The 16,888-nt window shown below is 36.8% G+C and overlaps 1 protein-coding gene across 1 annotated transcript in view; it reads left to right on the forward strand.

The window, feature by feature from the left end:
* The window catches only part of TANC2 (tetratricopeptide repeat, ankyrin repeat and coiled-coil containing 2), a 474,294-nt gene that overhangs the window by 230,324 nt on the left and 227,082 nt on the right, over positions 1 to 16,888 (forward strand). The window contains exons 6-7 of the mRNA XM_030923595.1: positions 7,526 to 7,674; positions 14,333 to 14,519. Of these exons, the coding sequence (XP_030779455.1) occupies positions 7,526 to 7,674; positions 14,333 to 14,519 (336 nt within the window). The remainder of the gene's footprint in view (positions 1 to 7,525; positions 7,675 to 14,332; positions 14,520 to 16,888) is intronic.

A 16,888-nucleotide genomic window follows, 5' to 3' on the forward strand; every position in this document is an offset into this window, starting at 1 on the left:
TAGAGGTGTTTATAGTATTCTCTGATGGTAGTTTGTATTTCTTTGGGGTCGGTGGTGATATATCCCCTTTATCATTTTTTATTGCGTCTATTTGATTCTTCTCTTCTTCTTTATTAGTCTTGCTAGCAGTCTGTCAATTTTGTTGATCTTTTCAAAAAACCAACTCCTGGATTCATTGATTTTTTGGAGGGTTTTTTGTGTCTCTATCTCCTTCAGTTCTGCTCTCATCTTAGTTATTTCTTGCCTTCTGCTAGCTTTTGAATGTGTTTGCTCTTGCCTCTCTAGTTCTTTTAATTGTGATGTTAGAGTGTCCATTTTAGACCTTTCCAGCTTTCTCTTGTGGGCATTTAGTGCTATAAATTTCCCTCTACACACTGCTTTAAATGTGTCTCAGAGATTCTGGTATGTTGTATCTTTGTTCTCATTGGTTTCAAAGAACATCTTTATTTCTGCCTTCATTTCATTATGTACCCAGTAGTCATTCAGGAGCAGGTTGTTCAGTTTCCATGTAGTTGAGTGGTTTTGCTTGAGTTTCTTAGTCCTGAGTTCTAGTTTGATTGCACTGTGGTCTGAGAGACAGTTTGTTATAATTTCTGTTCTTTTACATTTGCTGAGGAGTGCTTTACTTCCAATTATGTGGTCAATTTTGGAATAAGTGTGATGTGGTGCTGAGAAGAATGTATATTCTGTTGATTTGGGGTGGAGAGTTCTATAGATGTCTATTAGGTCCGCTTGGTGCAGAGATGAGTTCAATTCCTGGATATCCTTGTTAACTTTCTGTCTCGTTGATCTGTCTAATGTTGACAGTGGAGTGTTGAAGTCTCCCATTATTATTGTATGGGAGTCTAAGTCCCTTTGTAAGTCTCTAAGGACTTGCTTTATGAATCTGGGTGCTCCTGTATTGGGTGCATATATATTTAGGAGAGTTAGCTCTTCCTGTTGAATTGATCCCTTTACCATTATGTAATGGCCTTCTTTGTCTCTTTCGATCTTTGATGGTTTAAAGTCTGTTTTATCAGAGACTAGGATTACAACCCCTGCTTTTTTTTGTTCTCCATTTGCTTGGTAGATCTTCCTCCATCCCTTTATTTTGAGCCTATGTATGTCTCTGCATGTGAGATGGGTCTCCTGAATACAGCAGACTGATGGGTCTTGACTCTTTATCCAGTTTGCCAGTCTGTGTCTTTTAATTGGAGCATTTAGTCCATTTACATTTAAGGTTAATATTGTTATGTGTGACCTTGATCCTGCCATTATGATATTAACTGGTTATTTTGCTCGTTAGTTGATGCAGTTTCTTCCTAGCCTCGATGGTCTTTACATTTTGGCATGTTTTTGCAATGGCTGGTATCGGTTGTTCCTTTCCATGTTTAGGGCTTCCTTCAGGGTCTCTTGTAAGGCAGGCCTGGTGGTGACAAAATCTCTAAGCATTTGCTTATCTGTAAAGGATTTTATTTCTCCTTCACTGATGAAACTTAGTTTGGCTGGATATGAAATTCTGGGTTGAAAATTCTTTTCTTTAAGAATGTTGAATATTGGCCCCCCACTCTCTTCTGGCTTGTAGAGTTTCTGCCGAGAGATCTGCTGTTAGTCTGATGGGCTTCCCTTTGTGGGTAACCCGACCTTTCTCTCTGGCTGCCCTTAAGATTTTTTCCTTCATTTCAACTCTGGTGAATCTGGCAATTATGTGTCTTGGAGTTGCTCTTCTGGAGGAGTATCTTTGTGGCGTTCTCTGTATTTCCTGAATTTGAATGTTGGCCTGTCCTACTAGGTTGGGGAAGTTCTCTTGGATGATATCCTGAAGAGTGTTTTCCAACTTGGTTCCGTTTTCCCCCTCACTTTCAGGCACCCCAATCAGACGTAGATTTGGTCTTTTTACATAATCCCATACTTCTTGCAGGCTTTGTTCATTTCTTTTTCTTCTTTTTTCTTTTGGTTTCTCTTCTCGCTTCATTTCATTCATTTGATCCTCAGTCGCTGATACTCTTCCAGTTGATCGAGTCGTTTACTGAAGCTTGTGCATTTGTCACGTATTTCTCGTGTCATGGTTTTCATCTCTGTCATTTCGTTTATGACCTTCTCTGCATTAATTATTCTAGCTATCAATTCTTCCACTCTTTTTTCAAGATTTTTAGTTTCTTTGTGCTGGGTACATAATTCCTCCTTTAGCTCTGAGAAGTTTGATGGACTGAAGCCTTCTTCTCTCATCTCGTCAAAGTCATTCTCTGACCAGCTTTGATCTGTTGCTGGCGATGAGCTGCGCTCCTTTGCAGGGGGAGATGCACTCTTATTTTTTGAATTTCCAGCTTTTCTGCCTTGCTTTTTCCCCATCTTTGTGGTTTTATCTGCCTCTGGTCCTTGATGATGGTGACGTACTGATGGGGTTTTGGTATAGGTGTCCTTCCTGTTTGATAGTTTTCCTTCTAACAGTCAGGACCCTCAGCTATAGGTCTGTTGGAGATTGCTTGAGGTCCACTCCAGACCCTGTTTGCCTGGGTATCAGCAGCAGAGGTTGCAGAAGATAGAATATTGCTGAACAGCGAGTGTACCTGTCTGATTCTTACTTTGGAAGCTTCCTCTCAGGGGTGTACTCCACCCTGTGAGGTGTGGGGTATCAGACTGCCCCTAGTGGGGGATTTCTCCCAGTTAGGCTACTCAGGGGTCAGGGACCCACTTGAGCAGGCAGTCTGTCCCTTCTCAGATCTCAACCTCCGTGTTGGGAGATCCACTGCTCTCTTCAGAGCTGTCAGACAGAGTCGTTTGCGTCTGCAGAGGTTTCTGCTGCTTTTCTTGTTATTGTTGTTTACCTGTGCCCTGTCCCCAGAGGTGGAGTCTACAGAGACAGGCAGATTTCCTTGAGCTGCTGTGAGCTCCACCCAGTTCGAGCTTCCCAGCGGCTTTGTTTACCTACTTAAGCCTCAGCAATGGCAGGCGCCCCTCCCCCAGCCTCGCTGCTGCCTTGCGGTTAGATCGTAGACTGCTGTGCTAGCAATGAGGGAGGCTCCGTGGGCGTGGGACCCTCCCGGCCAGGTGTGGGATATAATCTCCTGGTGTGCCCGTTTGCTTAAAGCACAGTATTGGGGTGGGAGTTACCTGATTTTCCAGGTGTTGTGTGTCTCAATTCCCCTGGCTAGGAAAAGGGATTCCCTTCCCCCTTGCGCTTCCCAGGTGAGGCGATGCCTCGTCCTGCTTCAGCTCTCGCTGGTCAGACTGCAGCAGCTGACCAGCACCGATTGTCCGGCACTCCCTAGTGAGATGACCCCAGTACCTCAGTTGAAAATGCAGAAATCACCGGTCTTCTGTGTGGCTCACGCTGGGAGTTGGAGACTGGAGCTGTTCCTATTTGGCCATCTTGCTCCGCCCCTACCATGTTTTCTTCTAAGAGTTTTATAGTTTTAGCTTACACATTTAGGTCCATGATGCATTTTTAGTTAATTTTGATATATGAAGTAGGGCTCCAGCTTCATACCTTTGTTTGTGTTTATCCAGTTGTCCCAACACCATTTGTTGAAAAGATTATTTTTTCCCCATTGAATTGTCATTGCATCCTTGTTAAAAATTGTTTGACCAAGGCAGCAATGGTGACTCATGCCTGTAATTTTAGCACTTTGGGAGGGTGAAGTGGGAGGATTGCTCAAGCCCAGGAGTTCAGGACCAGCCTGGTTTACATAATGAGACACCATCTCTAGAAAAAAAAATTTTTTTTAATTATCCAGGCGTGGTGGTGCACACCTGTAATCCTACCTACTCAGGAGGCTGAGGCAGGAGGATTGCTTGAGCCCAGGAGGTCGAGGCTGCAGTGAGCCATGGTTGCACCACTGAATTCCAGTCTGGGCAACAGAGAGACCTTGTCCCAGAAAAGAAAAAAAAAAAATCAGTTGACCATAATGTAAGAATATATTTCTGGACTCTTTATTTCATTGGTCTATTCTGATGCCAGTACCATATTGCCTTGATTACTGTTGCATTGCAGTAAATTTTGAAAATAGGAAATGTGAGTCTTCAAACTCTGTTCTCCTTTTTAAAGGTTTTTTTTTTTAATTTTGGGCCTCTTATATTTCCATATAATTTTTGTGATCAGCTGGTCAATTTCTGAAAATATAAGGGAAGAAGAAAAGGAAGCAAGTAAGCAAGCAGCTGGAATTTTGATAAGGATTGCATTAAATTGGTAGATTGATTTGGGGAATATTGATATCATAACAAAATTATCTTCCAAACCATGAACATGGAAAACCGTAATGCGCCCTCCCCCACAAAAAAAAAAAAAAAAAAAACAAAGACTTGATACACACAATATGGATGAAACTCATTCTAAAATGCACGTTGCCTCCAAAGACCAGACAGTCTTTAAAATAGGTCAAATAATTTTCTTAAACTTTTTTAACTCACTTTCTCTATTCTTAAAAATTACAAACCCAATAACCCTGATAATTAAGCACTGATTTCTCTCTCTTAAGCTACCACTATTTCCATTAAATCCTCCCTTTTAGTGATCTTCAGATGGCCCCATTGTTAATTGTAATGAGGGGGAAAAAGGCTATCTTTATTCCACTGGCCAGATTTTATTCTCCTGGTAAGTTTTCATTTTGCAGGCAGAGAGGTTTTATCACAGCAGTTACTTGCCAGTGGGAAGTAGAAATGAAACAAAAAGGGAAGAAAAATGGTAGTATTTAAGGAAGAATGCAGAATCAACGCACACTAAGTAGGAAAAAATGAAAATGTGTGACCTCGTGACATTTTAAGCGTATTTTAAATGAAATGGTTTGGAGGGGAGGACCTGACTTCATGTGTCAATATACAGTATTTTAATACACTATTATGTTGGTGCAAAAGTAGTTGTGGTTTTTGCCATTACCTTTAATGGTGCCATAATGGCAAAAACCTCAATTACTTTTGCACCAACCTAATAAATCCCTACAAGTGAGAAGCTGTTCATCTGGTCCTACAGAGCAACTTCAAAATATATTTCACATATTCCCACCTTTTTTTAAAAAAAGTATTGTTTATTTTTGAGACAGGATCTTGCTGTGTTGCCCAGGCTGGAGTGCAGTGACATGATCACGGCTAACTACCACCTTGGCCTCCTGTGTTCAAGCAATTCTCCTGCCTCAGTCTCCTAAGCAGCTGGGACCACAGGCACGCGCCACCACACCCAGCTAATTTTTGTAATTTTTGTAGAAATGGTGTTTTGCCATGTTGCCCAGGCTGGTCTTGAACTCCTGGGCTCAAGTGATCAACCTGCCTCAGCATCCCAAAGTGCTGGGATTTAGAGCATAAGCCACCACGCCTTGCTCCACCCTTTTTTGTTTTCAGAAGTAACTATTTTAAATTTATTTTAAAATAGTAAATGAAAATAGATTAGGGAAGAGGTTACTGACAGTGAAGTCTGTAATCTAGAAACCAGAAAGGAGGTGCCTCTGCTGTTTTTACTTTCTTCCACCAGAAATCCTGGCATACTTTAAGGAAGCGGAGACAGAGGCAGCTGTTGGTAATCTAAGACTTAAGATGGAAGGATTCACAGGTCCCTGTCTGTTATTTGAGAAGCCCCCACTAATTCATCTACTAGACCTTTTCATAATGTGTAAAATTTTACTCAAGATCAACAAATAAGAAAAGTTCAAAACAAATGTAATTGCCAAAGATAGTTTTTTCGTATCATAACCTGGTATCGGATTTCTTTCATTATAGAGTGCACAGCAGATAATATCATATTAATGTCATCCTCAAATGATATTTTGAGACGAGGTAAGTAAATAGGAAAGAAAAAGTAGATTTAGCAAGGTGTAAAAAAATACCAGTCAAACCAGATGAAAAGGACCTGGTGTGGTAGCAGTATGTAATATAGCCACCCACGGAAGAATTCTTGAACTTCTTTCTGCATTCGTACTTGGAATTACTGGAAGTAGTAATGTAGAAAGGGTTGCAGTTACCTGTCACTTAAGAACCTCCATTTGATTACCTTACTTAGTGTTTACAACATGCTTTGTTAGGATTATTGAGATTAACATACTATAAGCAATACGCCTATTATTACAAGTTATCTCTTATTCAGACATTCTCACAATTTGTAATATTTCTTTCCAGTGAGGAAGACACTGTTGTGCTCATTGGGAGCATAAATTCTGGAGTCAGGGAGCTCAAGTTCTAATCCTGGCTCTACCATTTACTGGTTGTGTTACTTTGAGCAAATAATTTAATTTATCTGTGCCTCTATTTTCTCATCTGTACAATGAGGGTAATAATTTGTACCTTAGAAAGTGGAATCTAAAGTTATGAAGGTTAAGTAAGCTAACATATGTAAAGTGTTTACACTAGTGACTTGTGCATCATAAGCATTATGTAAGTATATGTTAAATAAATATATACTCTTATTTTCCATATAGATTATAAACTTTTCAAAGTCAATGACTATATCTCCATGTTATATATAAATTCTCATATCTGTTGTTAACCATGTATATAGAAAACACTTACTAATTATCAGAATAACTTTGTAGGAGACAGTGAAATAGAGCCCCAGAATATCTAGAGGTCTGGAATCTATGATGAGAGAAATTTACAAAAGATTGGTTAGTTTAACCTTTAGGAGGGAGGGAAGTGTTATTCATTAATTTGAAGAGACCAGTTTTGCCTTTTCATTTTATCAAGGAATAAGAAGCTTCCAATTATTCTTGAGAAAAAAAAATAAGTATCTAAATATTTATAATATAAAAATAACCCTACTGATTCTCTTATTTCTGTTCTGTGGCAGAGCAATATATTTGTGTTGCCTCTGGGAGGATAATAGGAGAGGAAAAATAGAGCTTTGTTTTTTCTACCTTAATATATATTCAGTGAGAGTTTTATAGAGATTTTTCACAGATGGAACACTTGAGTTCAGTACTAATATACAAAAATACACGTATACCCTATCTCTGACCCTCAGCTTGTGACTTTATTAGAGACGTTAGTATAAAGTTAAATGGAATAATAACAATGCAGATCTTACCTTCTTGGCATTTGGAGTGGTTTACTGTGTAATACTGAATATCCTAAATAATAGGATGTGATTGTGTGTAGTGATGCTGTTGTGTTTTGGCATCAAACCATATAACACTACAGTTAGTGCTTGTAATGCTAACGAATATATCTGACCCCATAAAAGGATTTTTGTAATGTCCTTTAAAATCTGTGCTACTGTGGATTGTTACAAGGTGAGATTAAATGCTCTCAATTTAGAACAAAACCTGAATAAATATGGATACTAAGTCAACATAAACAGATACTCATTTTAGGTAAATTTTTTTTTTGCCTCGCATTTTTAATCATTTTGAGTTCCCTGGCTCATTTTTGATTCGTGTAAATTTTGTACTTGGAAGCAAATTTATATTGAGAGTGAGTAGTCCAAGAAAAACCTCATAACCTTGTCATTTTTGAGTTAAAATGTGAAAACTAAAGAAATGACCAAAGTGAATGTATGAACAGTTGCAGAACTAGACCATTTTATTTTGAAAAATTCATGTTCTTCAATGCCTTCTTGTTACAGGTGATGCTGAACAGGAGCTTGGCCCCCCTCCATCTGTAGATGAGGCAGCAAACACACTCATGACTCGTCTGGGTTTCCTCCTTGGAGAGAAAGTCACAGAAGTTCAGCCAGGTGACCAATACAGCATGGAAGTACAGGATGAAAATCAGGTAAGCCATTTGCTATCACCTTTGAGAAACATGGTATGAATCAGCTTATTATGTCAGAAATAATCTCAAGAATGCCTTTTGAGGCCTAGAGTACAATTTAATTTTCCATAATCACTATTATTTCTTCAGTTTATGAATAATCTTTTAGCTTTAGTCTTAGAGTTACAACCGAAAAAGCCACTTTTAGGTTTTGATTGATTTAATGAATGAATGAATGAGCAAGCCAACAAATAAAATTGACATGTATATAAGCACTGCATCCCAAATTTGCAGAGTATACGTTCTTTTCAAGTGCATGTGGATTATTTACCAAATTGATGATACGCTGAGCTGTGGAGCAGGTCTCAACAAATTTCCAGAGATTCCAATTACCGGAACCACAGTTGAATTTATCAGTTACAAAATGATAATTTAGAAAGTGGTATCTAAAAGATTACTTGGATCATTAGTTTAGATTTTCTACTTTTCTAAAATACACATTTAAAACTAATATTTCTTTTTAAGCACATCTTTAGCTATATCCTACAAGTTTTGTTATACTTAGTTTTTATTATTTCAATTTTAAATGTTTTCTAATTTTTTTGTGATTTCCTCTTAGACTCAAAGGCTATTTAGAAGTATATTACTCAATGTCTACATATTTGGGGATTTTCTAAGTATCCATCTCAGAAAGTTAAAAAAATCAGCAATTTAAAAAATATTTTGTAGTTTTCTTTCTTTTTGCTATTTTCATGTCTTTCAGTTTAAATGTAGCAAAAGAAAGTACTAGAGTCAGTTTCATTTATATGATCTTAATCTTCAGCGTGAATGTCTGATAGTGAAGTGTTTTATTCAGGAGATGACAAATTAATTTTAAATTGCATATTTTATTAATAAATATTAGTGAAGATTCTATATCACATATTACTTTCATTACAATGAGATATACAAGGATTATTTGAATATATTTATATGTCATGTGGATAATTTCAGATGTTCCAGGGCGCTCTCCTCAAGTCTCACTCCTAGGTTATTGGTTTTGCTAGCTGCACGTTATTTAAATACTATCTTAACTCCCTGGTTATCTCTAGCCCTGCCTTTTCCCCTTTACTTGAAATTTGTATATGTAGCTTCCCACATTATATTTTCTAACTAATTTTTAAAATGTATCTCAAACTTAACATGTCAGATTTCTCCCTAGAATCTGTTCCTTCTGCAGTGTTTCCCATATGAATAAATGGTATCACCTACTTGCTTAGGACAAAAGCATTGGAGCCATTTGACTTCATCAGACCCACATTCACTCTTTCAGCAAATCATAGACCCCGTCTTCAAAATACGTACTCAATCTGATCCCTTCTCACTATTCCCACTGCTATACCCAAGTACAAGCCACTGTCATCTTTTGCCTGTGCTACTGCAGTAGGTACTAGAATGTAAGACTGGAAGGCTGGAATTTTTACCTATTCTACCCATTGCCATATCTTCAGTCCCTAGAACATTACTGTCTTTACTAGGTGCTCAGTAGGTATTTATTATATGAATAAATGGGCCTCCTAGTAGGTCTCTGCTTCCACTCTTGCCTCCTTGTAGTGTGTTCACACAGTAACCAGAGTGATCCTTGTAAAATGTGAATCCGATTCTGTCAGTTTGCTTGTAATCTTCTCCTGTATTCCCATCATACTTAGAATAAAATCTAAAATCTTTACTATGGCCTAGAAGGCTGCACCTGATCTAGCTACTTGCTACCTCTCCTACATCACTTCCTACCCCTCTCCCTTTCACACACGGCTCTCCAGCCACATTGGCTTCCTTGTCATTTGCCAGACACATCAACTGTATTCATTTGTACTTGAATGTTCTTCCCCCACAACTCACTTCCTCACTTATTCAGGGTTCTGCCTAAATGTCACCTCCTCAGAGAGGTCTTAATTCCTCTTCTAATAATTGCACCTGCCCATCCCTATATCCCCTTATCCTTCTACTTTAATTTTTCATAGCTCTTACCATTAACTGATATTACATTACATGTTTAGTTGCAGGGTTGTTTTACCTCATAACAAGAATGTATGTTTCATGATGTCAGAGCTGATGATTTTTTTAAATCAATTTACATTGTAACTATGTCAGTATGCTGTGCCCTGTGAATAAAAAATGGGAATGATCTTGTTGAGGGATTTTTTAAAACTGGGATCAGTAAAACATCTATTTCACCTCTCATTTCTTGATATTCATGTCAAGTTAAAATGTGACTGTTCTAATAATGACCAGGTAACTTGATGTCTTGTATCTTATAACCTGAATATTTTTCAAGGACCCTGTCATTTTTACACAGCTACATTTCCTTGGATTATAAAATATGTACTTGTTGCTCTTGAGATTCTGCATGTCACAGTGACTTCTGTATAAAGTCACAAGTCTATGGAGTATGCCTTACTTGAATGTTACTGAATAACAATCTTAAGTAAATGAGCAGTATCATTGATTTAATATAATTAAAGCAATATGGTATGATAGAAAAGCCATTGAACCAGAAGGGAGAAAATTTGTGTTCTAGTTCCAACTCTGCCACCTACCATTTTGTAAATTTGGACATGTCACTTAACCTCTCAGAGCTTTATATTTTTCATAGATCATAATACTGACATTTATTAAATACCTGCTGTGTACCAATTATTGTACTAATATTTTACTTGCACTATTTCGTTAAAGCTTCATCACAACCCAGTGTGGTGGATGGAGTTCATTCGTATTCCAATTTTCAAATAAGGGATGGAAACACACTGCTAGAAAGTGATGGAATGATATTCATATCTAGGCAGTCTGCTTTTATAAGCTGTGCTCTTAACATCCACACCATACTGTTCCAGTGTACTATGAAATAATAACACCTGACAGGGTTGTTGAAAGGATCAAGTTAAATCATGAATATGAAAATCCTTTGTAAGCTGTAAAATGCCATATAAATAAAAAGTATAAAATAATATGCAATATAATTAGTATATAAATATATGCAGCAACTGTGTGATTTGGGGGAAATTACATCATAGCTTTCATACTTTCATTGGTTTCATTTTCACATTTCTTAAGTGGGGGAAATAACATGCATTATGCCTCTCATACCATGTTGACAAAGAGTAAATGAGATAACATATAAAAATATTTTTAAATTGTTAAGCTTTATGCAAATGTAAAATATTAATAGTGAAGCTAAATGATAGCCTTCTTGCAGTGTAATATACGCTGGAACTTTCTTGGAACCACACAAGAAAGTGACTGAATTGATCCCTGGAATTTCTGGTCTCAGCAAGATTATTAAGAAGTAGGAGGTCATGTTAATTTGGTGACTTTCTTCTGAGCTAAACAGTATATTAACAAAGATAAACTGCTGTGCTTAGGAAGATGATGTAGTGATGATATTCTCAAAATAGTAATGACAGAATCTAATGCAAGTCAGCATACATCATTTTTCTGCAGAAAAACAAAGCATGAAAGTGATATTCACCTGACCCCTTTATTCTTTCAGTAGTTTCCAAGTATTCCAGTAACCTTATTAATTTCCTCTTTAGCTTCTTACCTTGTACATTTGTAGGACCTTTAAGAGATCCAGATTAGGAGCTTTCTTAGGATTCTTCTGGAGAACATTAAGGGCAATGGAAAAAACACCAAAAGGTTTAGGAAGTGCAGTGGCTTAAATAGATGTCCATTTTAGCCTACAGCATGGAGAATAAATGTTGTCTTTCTCTAGCTCATTAACTAGTCTCCTTAAATAAACATAAGGCCTGCCTTTTAAGTCGTAAGCCATGAACAATTTTCTCTTTTCTAAATGGCTTGATATTTAAGCTTTGGTTTTACAGTTAAAGCTTTTAAAGTATACATTCTGTGATATGTGCAGAAAATAACTTAGAGTAAAAATAAGTAAGTGCCGTTTGGGCTTAACCTCCACGTTGTCAATATTATGCATATAATATGATTTTATTTCACAAAGAACAGAATGAGAATCTTGTCTAAGAACAGAAATGAGTTGTTATAAAAGTAATAGATTCATACCATAATAAAACTTTTCTTCTTCTTTTTTTTTTGAGACAGAGTCTCACTCTGTTGCCCAGGCGGGAGTGTAGTGGCACAATCTTGGCTCACTGCAACCTCCACCTCCTGGGTTCAAGTGATTCTCATGCCTCAGCCTCCTGAGTTGCTGGGAGTACAGGCATGTACCACCACCACACCCAGCTAATTTTTGTATTTTTTAATAGAGATGGCATTTTGCCATGTTGGCCAGGCTGGTCTCAAACTCCGGCCTCAAGCAATCCACCTGCCTCCAGCCTCCCAGAGTGCTGGGATTACAGACATAGGCCACCATACTGGGCCTAAAACTTTTCCAATATGGGATGACTATAGCTATATCTAATGTAAAAGACCTGAGTACAGTTCATTTCATCTACCCACATGTGTCTCAGAATGGGAGTGGGAGGTTAAAAATTGTTTGCCACATTTCTAACCTGAAGGATTCCAATTCACTAAGTCTTGAGTGGGGGCCCAGTATCTGTCAATTTTGTGAGAGAGCTTGCATGTTTGTTTTTTACATGTCACAAGTGATATTACTGTGTGCCTAGTTAGGAGTCATTGCTCTGTAAGGGAAAAAAGATTTTAAGGTTTAAAAAAAAAAAAAAAAATCATTGTTCTGGTAGACCAGCATAATATTATAAAAATAGAGATTTTTAAAAATTGAAACTCTCCTCTTCTCTGGAGAGGTAACATATAGTAGAAGAGAAATTTGGATACATTTGAGAGCTTACTGTGTTGTTAAGAAAAATCAGATTCTAATATTATTGATATGATTGAAAAGATTTACTTGGTTGGGGGGTAATGAGAATGTCACTTGTTCTTGGTTGAGTCTAATGTATCTTTTGTAACCTGGTTATAGTATTTAAATTAAAGTCAAAGCCTAGATTCAACACAGATGATTAAATACAAGGGACTGCATCTGGAAATCATCTCAGGATGAGTTGAAGAGCCTTAATATTCTCATAGCTAGTTATCAACATATTCTCCATTTATTAAATTCTAGCAGAAAGAGTATGAATAGAGACTCTATTTGTAAAGAAGTTGAAAGAAAGATTTCTTTTAAATTTAACATTTAAAAATGTTAAATTTATCATTAGTGCGTCTTCAAGTAATTTTGCTGCTGATCACTTAATAATTTTAAAAAGGATAAAATGTTGGCTGAGCACAGTGGCTCATGCCTGTAATCCCAGCACTTTGGGAGGCCGAGGTGGGTAGAAAAAAGGGTCAGGAGTTCAAGACCAGCTTGACCAAGATAGTGAAACCCCATCTCTACCAAAACTACAAAAATTAGCCAGGCGCAGTATTTGGTGCCTGTAATCCCAGCTACTCGGAAGGCTGAGGCAGGATAATCACTTGAACCTGGGTGGCAGAGGCTGCAGTGAGCCGAGATTGTGCCATTGCACTCCAGCCTGGGCGACAGAGTGAGACTCCGTCTCAAATTTAAAAAAAGAAAAAAAAAGATAAAATGTTTTTAGTGTTTGAAAAAATATACTTTTATTCACTATTGTAGTAATTTGTGTAGAAAGAGTTGAAGAAAAGTGAATTGTCATTAAATTAGGTAAACCAGAATATGTTATCACCAACCTTTTTAGCAATTATTTATTCCTTCACAACAAAACTTAAAAAGTAAATAACTTCAAGTATAAGAATCATTCAGGATACAAAGTGATCTCAGGCTATAATGCTGTTACAGAGAAGTTATTTAGGTTTGTATTAAATTAATATTGTTTGATTAGACAAACTTTTAGAATAAGGCATTTTTCCCTGCATTCATGTATTGTCTCTGGACAGCTTCCTGTGTATCAAAAAGACACTTCCTTGCATTAAGAACTTTATTTCTTCCCAGCTATAGAGATTACTTTTTCCCTTCCATCTGAAGAAAATTATTGTCTGGGTACGGTGGCTCACACCTATAATCCCAGCACTTTGGGAGGTCGAGGCGGGTGGATCACCTGAGGTCAGGAGTTTGAGACCAGCCTGGCCAACATGGTGAAACCCCATCTCTACTAAAAATACAAAACTAGCCGGGTGTGATGGCACATGCCTGTAATCCCAGCTACTTGGGAGGCTGAGGCAGGAGAACCACTTGAACCTGGGAGGCGGAGGTTGCAGTGAGCCAAGATTGTGCCATTGCACTCCAGCCTGGGCAACAAGAGTAAAACTGTCTCAAAAAAAAAAAAAGAAAGAAAGAAAGAAAGAAAGAAAGAAAGAAAGAAAGAAAGAAAGAAAATGATTAACAAGGCAAAGTTCCAGGTCTTTCAAAAAGTTTATTGATTGCAAGGAAAACTTGCAAATAACAGGGAAAACTTGTGCTTGATAAAAAATTTCTCTATTCTGTTAATGAATGGCAATGATAGGGCACTTGTCACTGGAAATTTCGTAGGCAGAAAAACTGGCAACAGTCTCTGTTAATGTTAAGTTCATCAAGTTTCACATTAATTTGTAGACCCCAAAGTCCTTATCCGAGAAAGCAAAAACAAATAGAGCCTAATAAATGCAAAAGCTATGCATGTAGGGTTTTTTTTTTTTTTCCATCAGAGCATTTATTTTATCTTAAAATATACTTTAACAGCTGGTCAGGTTATCTTACTTATTCATAATTCCGATTTTTCAGACCTCAGCAATCACCCAGCGGATAAGTCCTTGTTCCACCCTGACTAGCAGCACTGCCTCTCCACCAGCCAGTAGCCCCTGCTCTACACTCCCACCCATCAGTACAAATGCAACTGCCAAGGACTGCAGCTATGGGGCTGTTACTAGTCCAACCTCTACCCTTGAAAGCAGAGATAGTGGCATCATTGGTGAGTTGGTTTTTATATTGATAATTTTGTGTCTTTTTTTTTCCTTTTTAAAATAATTACACAAGCTTAAGGTTTTCAAAAATGCTGCTTTTGAATTGTTGAGATGTATATGTAAAACTTTCCTAGTCTTTTTAATGATACTGGAGAGAGAAACTTAAGGGTAAACAAAATGAAAAGTGTTCCTCCCTGCTTAACCACTCCTTACCAGGATATTCCCTGATAAGAAGGAGTGGATTAAAAAAAAAAATTATGTCCACTTCTTCCTGTAAATGCACGTACATCATCTGTCTACCAACAGAAGTAGTTTAGAAAAAGTTTATTCCTTACTGATGTAGTCGAGAGTTTTATGAAAGAAAGGTAAGATTAGATTAAGTGGCAAAAGAGTTATGATTTGAGTTGTTCTGGGTCTATTTGTGCAAACCATATATTAGTTATTTAATTAGTTTTGGGAGGCCCTTTAGACTTTGTTTTCCTTCTTGTCAATAAGCCCTGTTTTTTTACCTTCTGCAAAGTAGAAACATGGTATTTCTTTGCTTATGATTTGAAACCTTATACGAATACATTTTTATGGCAAACTTGGGCATAAAGAGAACTCGAAACTTAGAGAAGTATTTCAAGCAAAGAAATTTTCCATTTCATTTTTCCCTTGTGAATTTTCTCATACCTTTTTTTTTTAACCAAAGATCCTAGTTGACTACTTAGTCCTAGAAATATATCTAAATAATCTTCAACCCGATTAACAGTTTGCAACAGAAACTAAAACCACTCTGATAAAGGCAATGCTGATGGGATATTATGTAGTTTATTATCTCCAGTGGACTCTAGGTAAACATTTCGTCAGAGCCAGATGTGGACTGTTGGAGACTAATTTATGTTCAGGAGATAGGTCACCATTGTTTATATGTATTGTTATGACTCCACACCTCTTGCTATGAAAATCATATAGTATATTTCTAGCTCAGGAAATCTTTCATCATATTAAAGATTTTGAGTGATCTTTCTAGAGTAATATTTCCTACGAATGCATTTTGACAACCAGAAAATATTAAAGTATTGTGATTACTCTTTGGGACTCTGTTCTAATGCTCTTCTTATAGTTAGGTATGGAGATAAGAGTAGAGGAAGAACATAGTTCTGGGGCTTCTCAGTTTTTATGGTTATCAAGTTGTATAATGATTCAGATATTGAATATTATTGTATACCATTGGCATTTACAAAATGCTAAAAATAAAATAGCATTTCCTTTAATAATGGAGTTACCAATAGACTCCTTTGGGCAAATAAGTCTGTGTACATTTTCTAATCAGAGATAAGAATTTTAAAATAGTATAGAGCTATATATTTATACTCTGTGAGAAGATAAAATGGAAAACTGGGCTTCTGTCCAAAAGATAAATGGCTTTTCTGGATATTCCTTTTCTACCTAACAACCAGATGATGACAGTGTCATAGTCTCCAGCAGCTTTACGTAGAATAAAGAAGATGAAAGAACATAAGTGGTAATAAAAATAATTTTAATTAAATGTTAATTTATGGCTAGATTTCTCTTCAGACCTCCAAAATTATAGTATATGCCAACCCCAATTAAGTATTTAGGAGTAGAGCATAAATGGGGAATGAATGTGTTCCGTCATCTATGATATTGCACATGTGAATGTATGGGTTTATATTTATATCTAGGTAGACAAAAGTGATTATGTTTTTTCTTCTTTCTCTCTGGGCCCCAGGTGCAGAGAGCTGATTTAATAATAATACTCAGTATATACAGATTGGTCTGTGCAAAGCTCCTCTCAGTTTATTACTTTTCCCTTTATCCTCAATTCCATTTAATTGCAGCCATGCTATTATATTTATATAAGTCCTTGAATATTAATGTATCCTTGAATATTATATGTTGTTTTTTGTGTATATTTGTGATTTTAATTTATAAAGTGGCATGTTAATACAGATCTTATTCTGCTTTTCAAAATCTATGTGAACACCAGATTTCTTGCTTCTGATGATGTAAATATTCTTCACATTTTACTTGCGAACACTTAGGTTACTTCCAACTCCTCTACCATTTGTACAAACCTTTTCTAGAGTTTATGCCTAGGGCTGGAATTACCAAGTCATGGGGCATATAATTATTTAACTTCATGAAGTACTCCCAGATTATTATCCAGAATAGTTACAGTAATTCACATTCTCATCAGCAGTATGTAAAGCTTCTTTTCCCTTTTCTCGTTCTTTGTTGACACTAGCTAGCCCAGTTCTAAAATCCAAAAACTCTTAAAACCACAAGTTTTTTAAAATATAAATTTACATCAAGTTCATTTGGCTGTAAAATCTTACCTGAGCTAAGATGAGGCTACTTACAGTCTTTATCC

This window comes from Rhinopithecus roxellana, chromosome 19 (assembly GCF_007565055.1).
Source record: "Rhinopithecus roxellana isolate Shanxi Qingling chromosome 19, ASM756505v1, whole genome shotgun sequence".
Classification (NCBI taxonomy): domain Eukaryota; kingdom Metazoa; phylum Chordata; class Mammalia; order Primates; family Cercopithecidae; genus Rhinopithecus; species Rhinopithecus roxellana.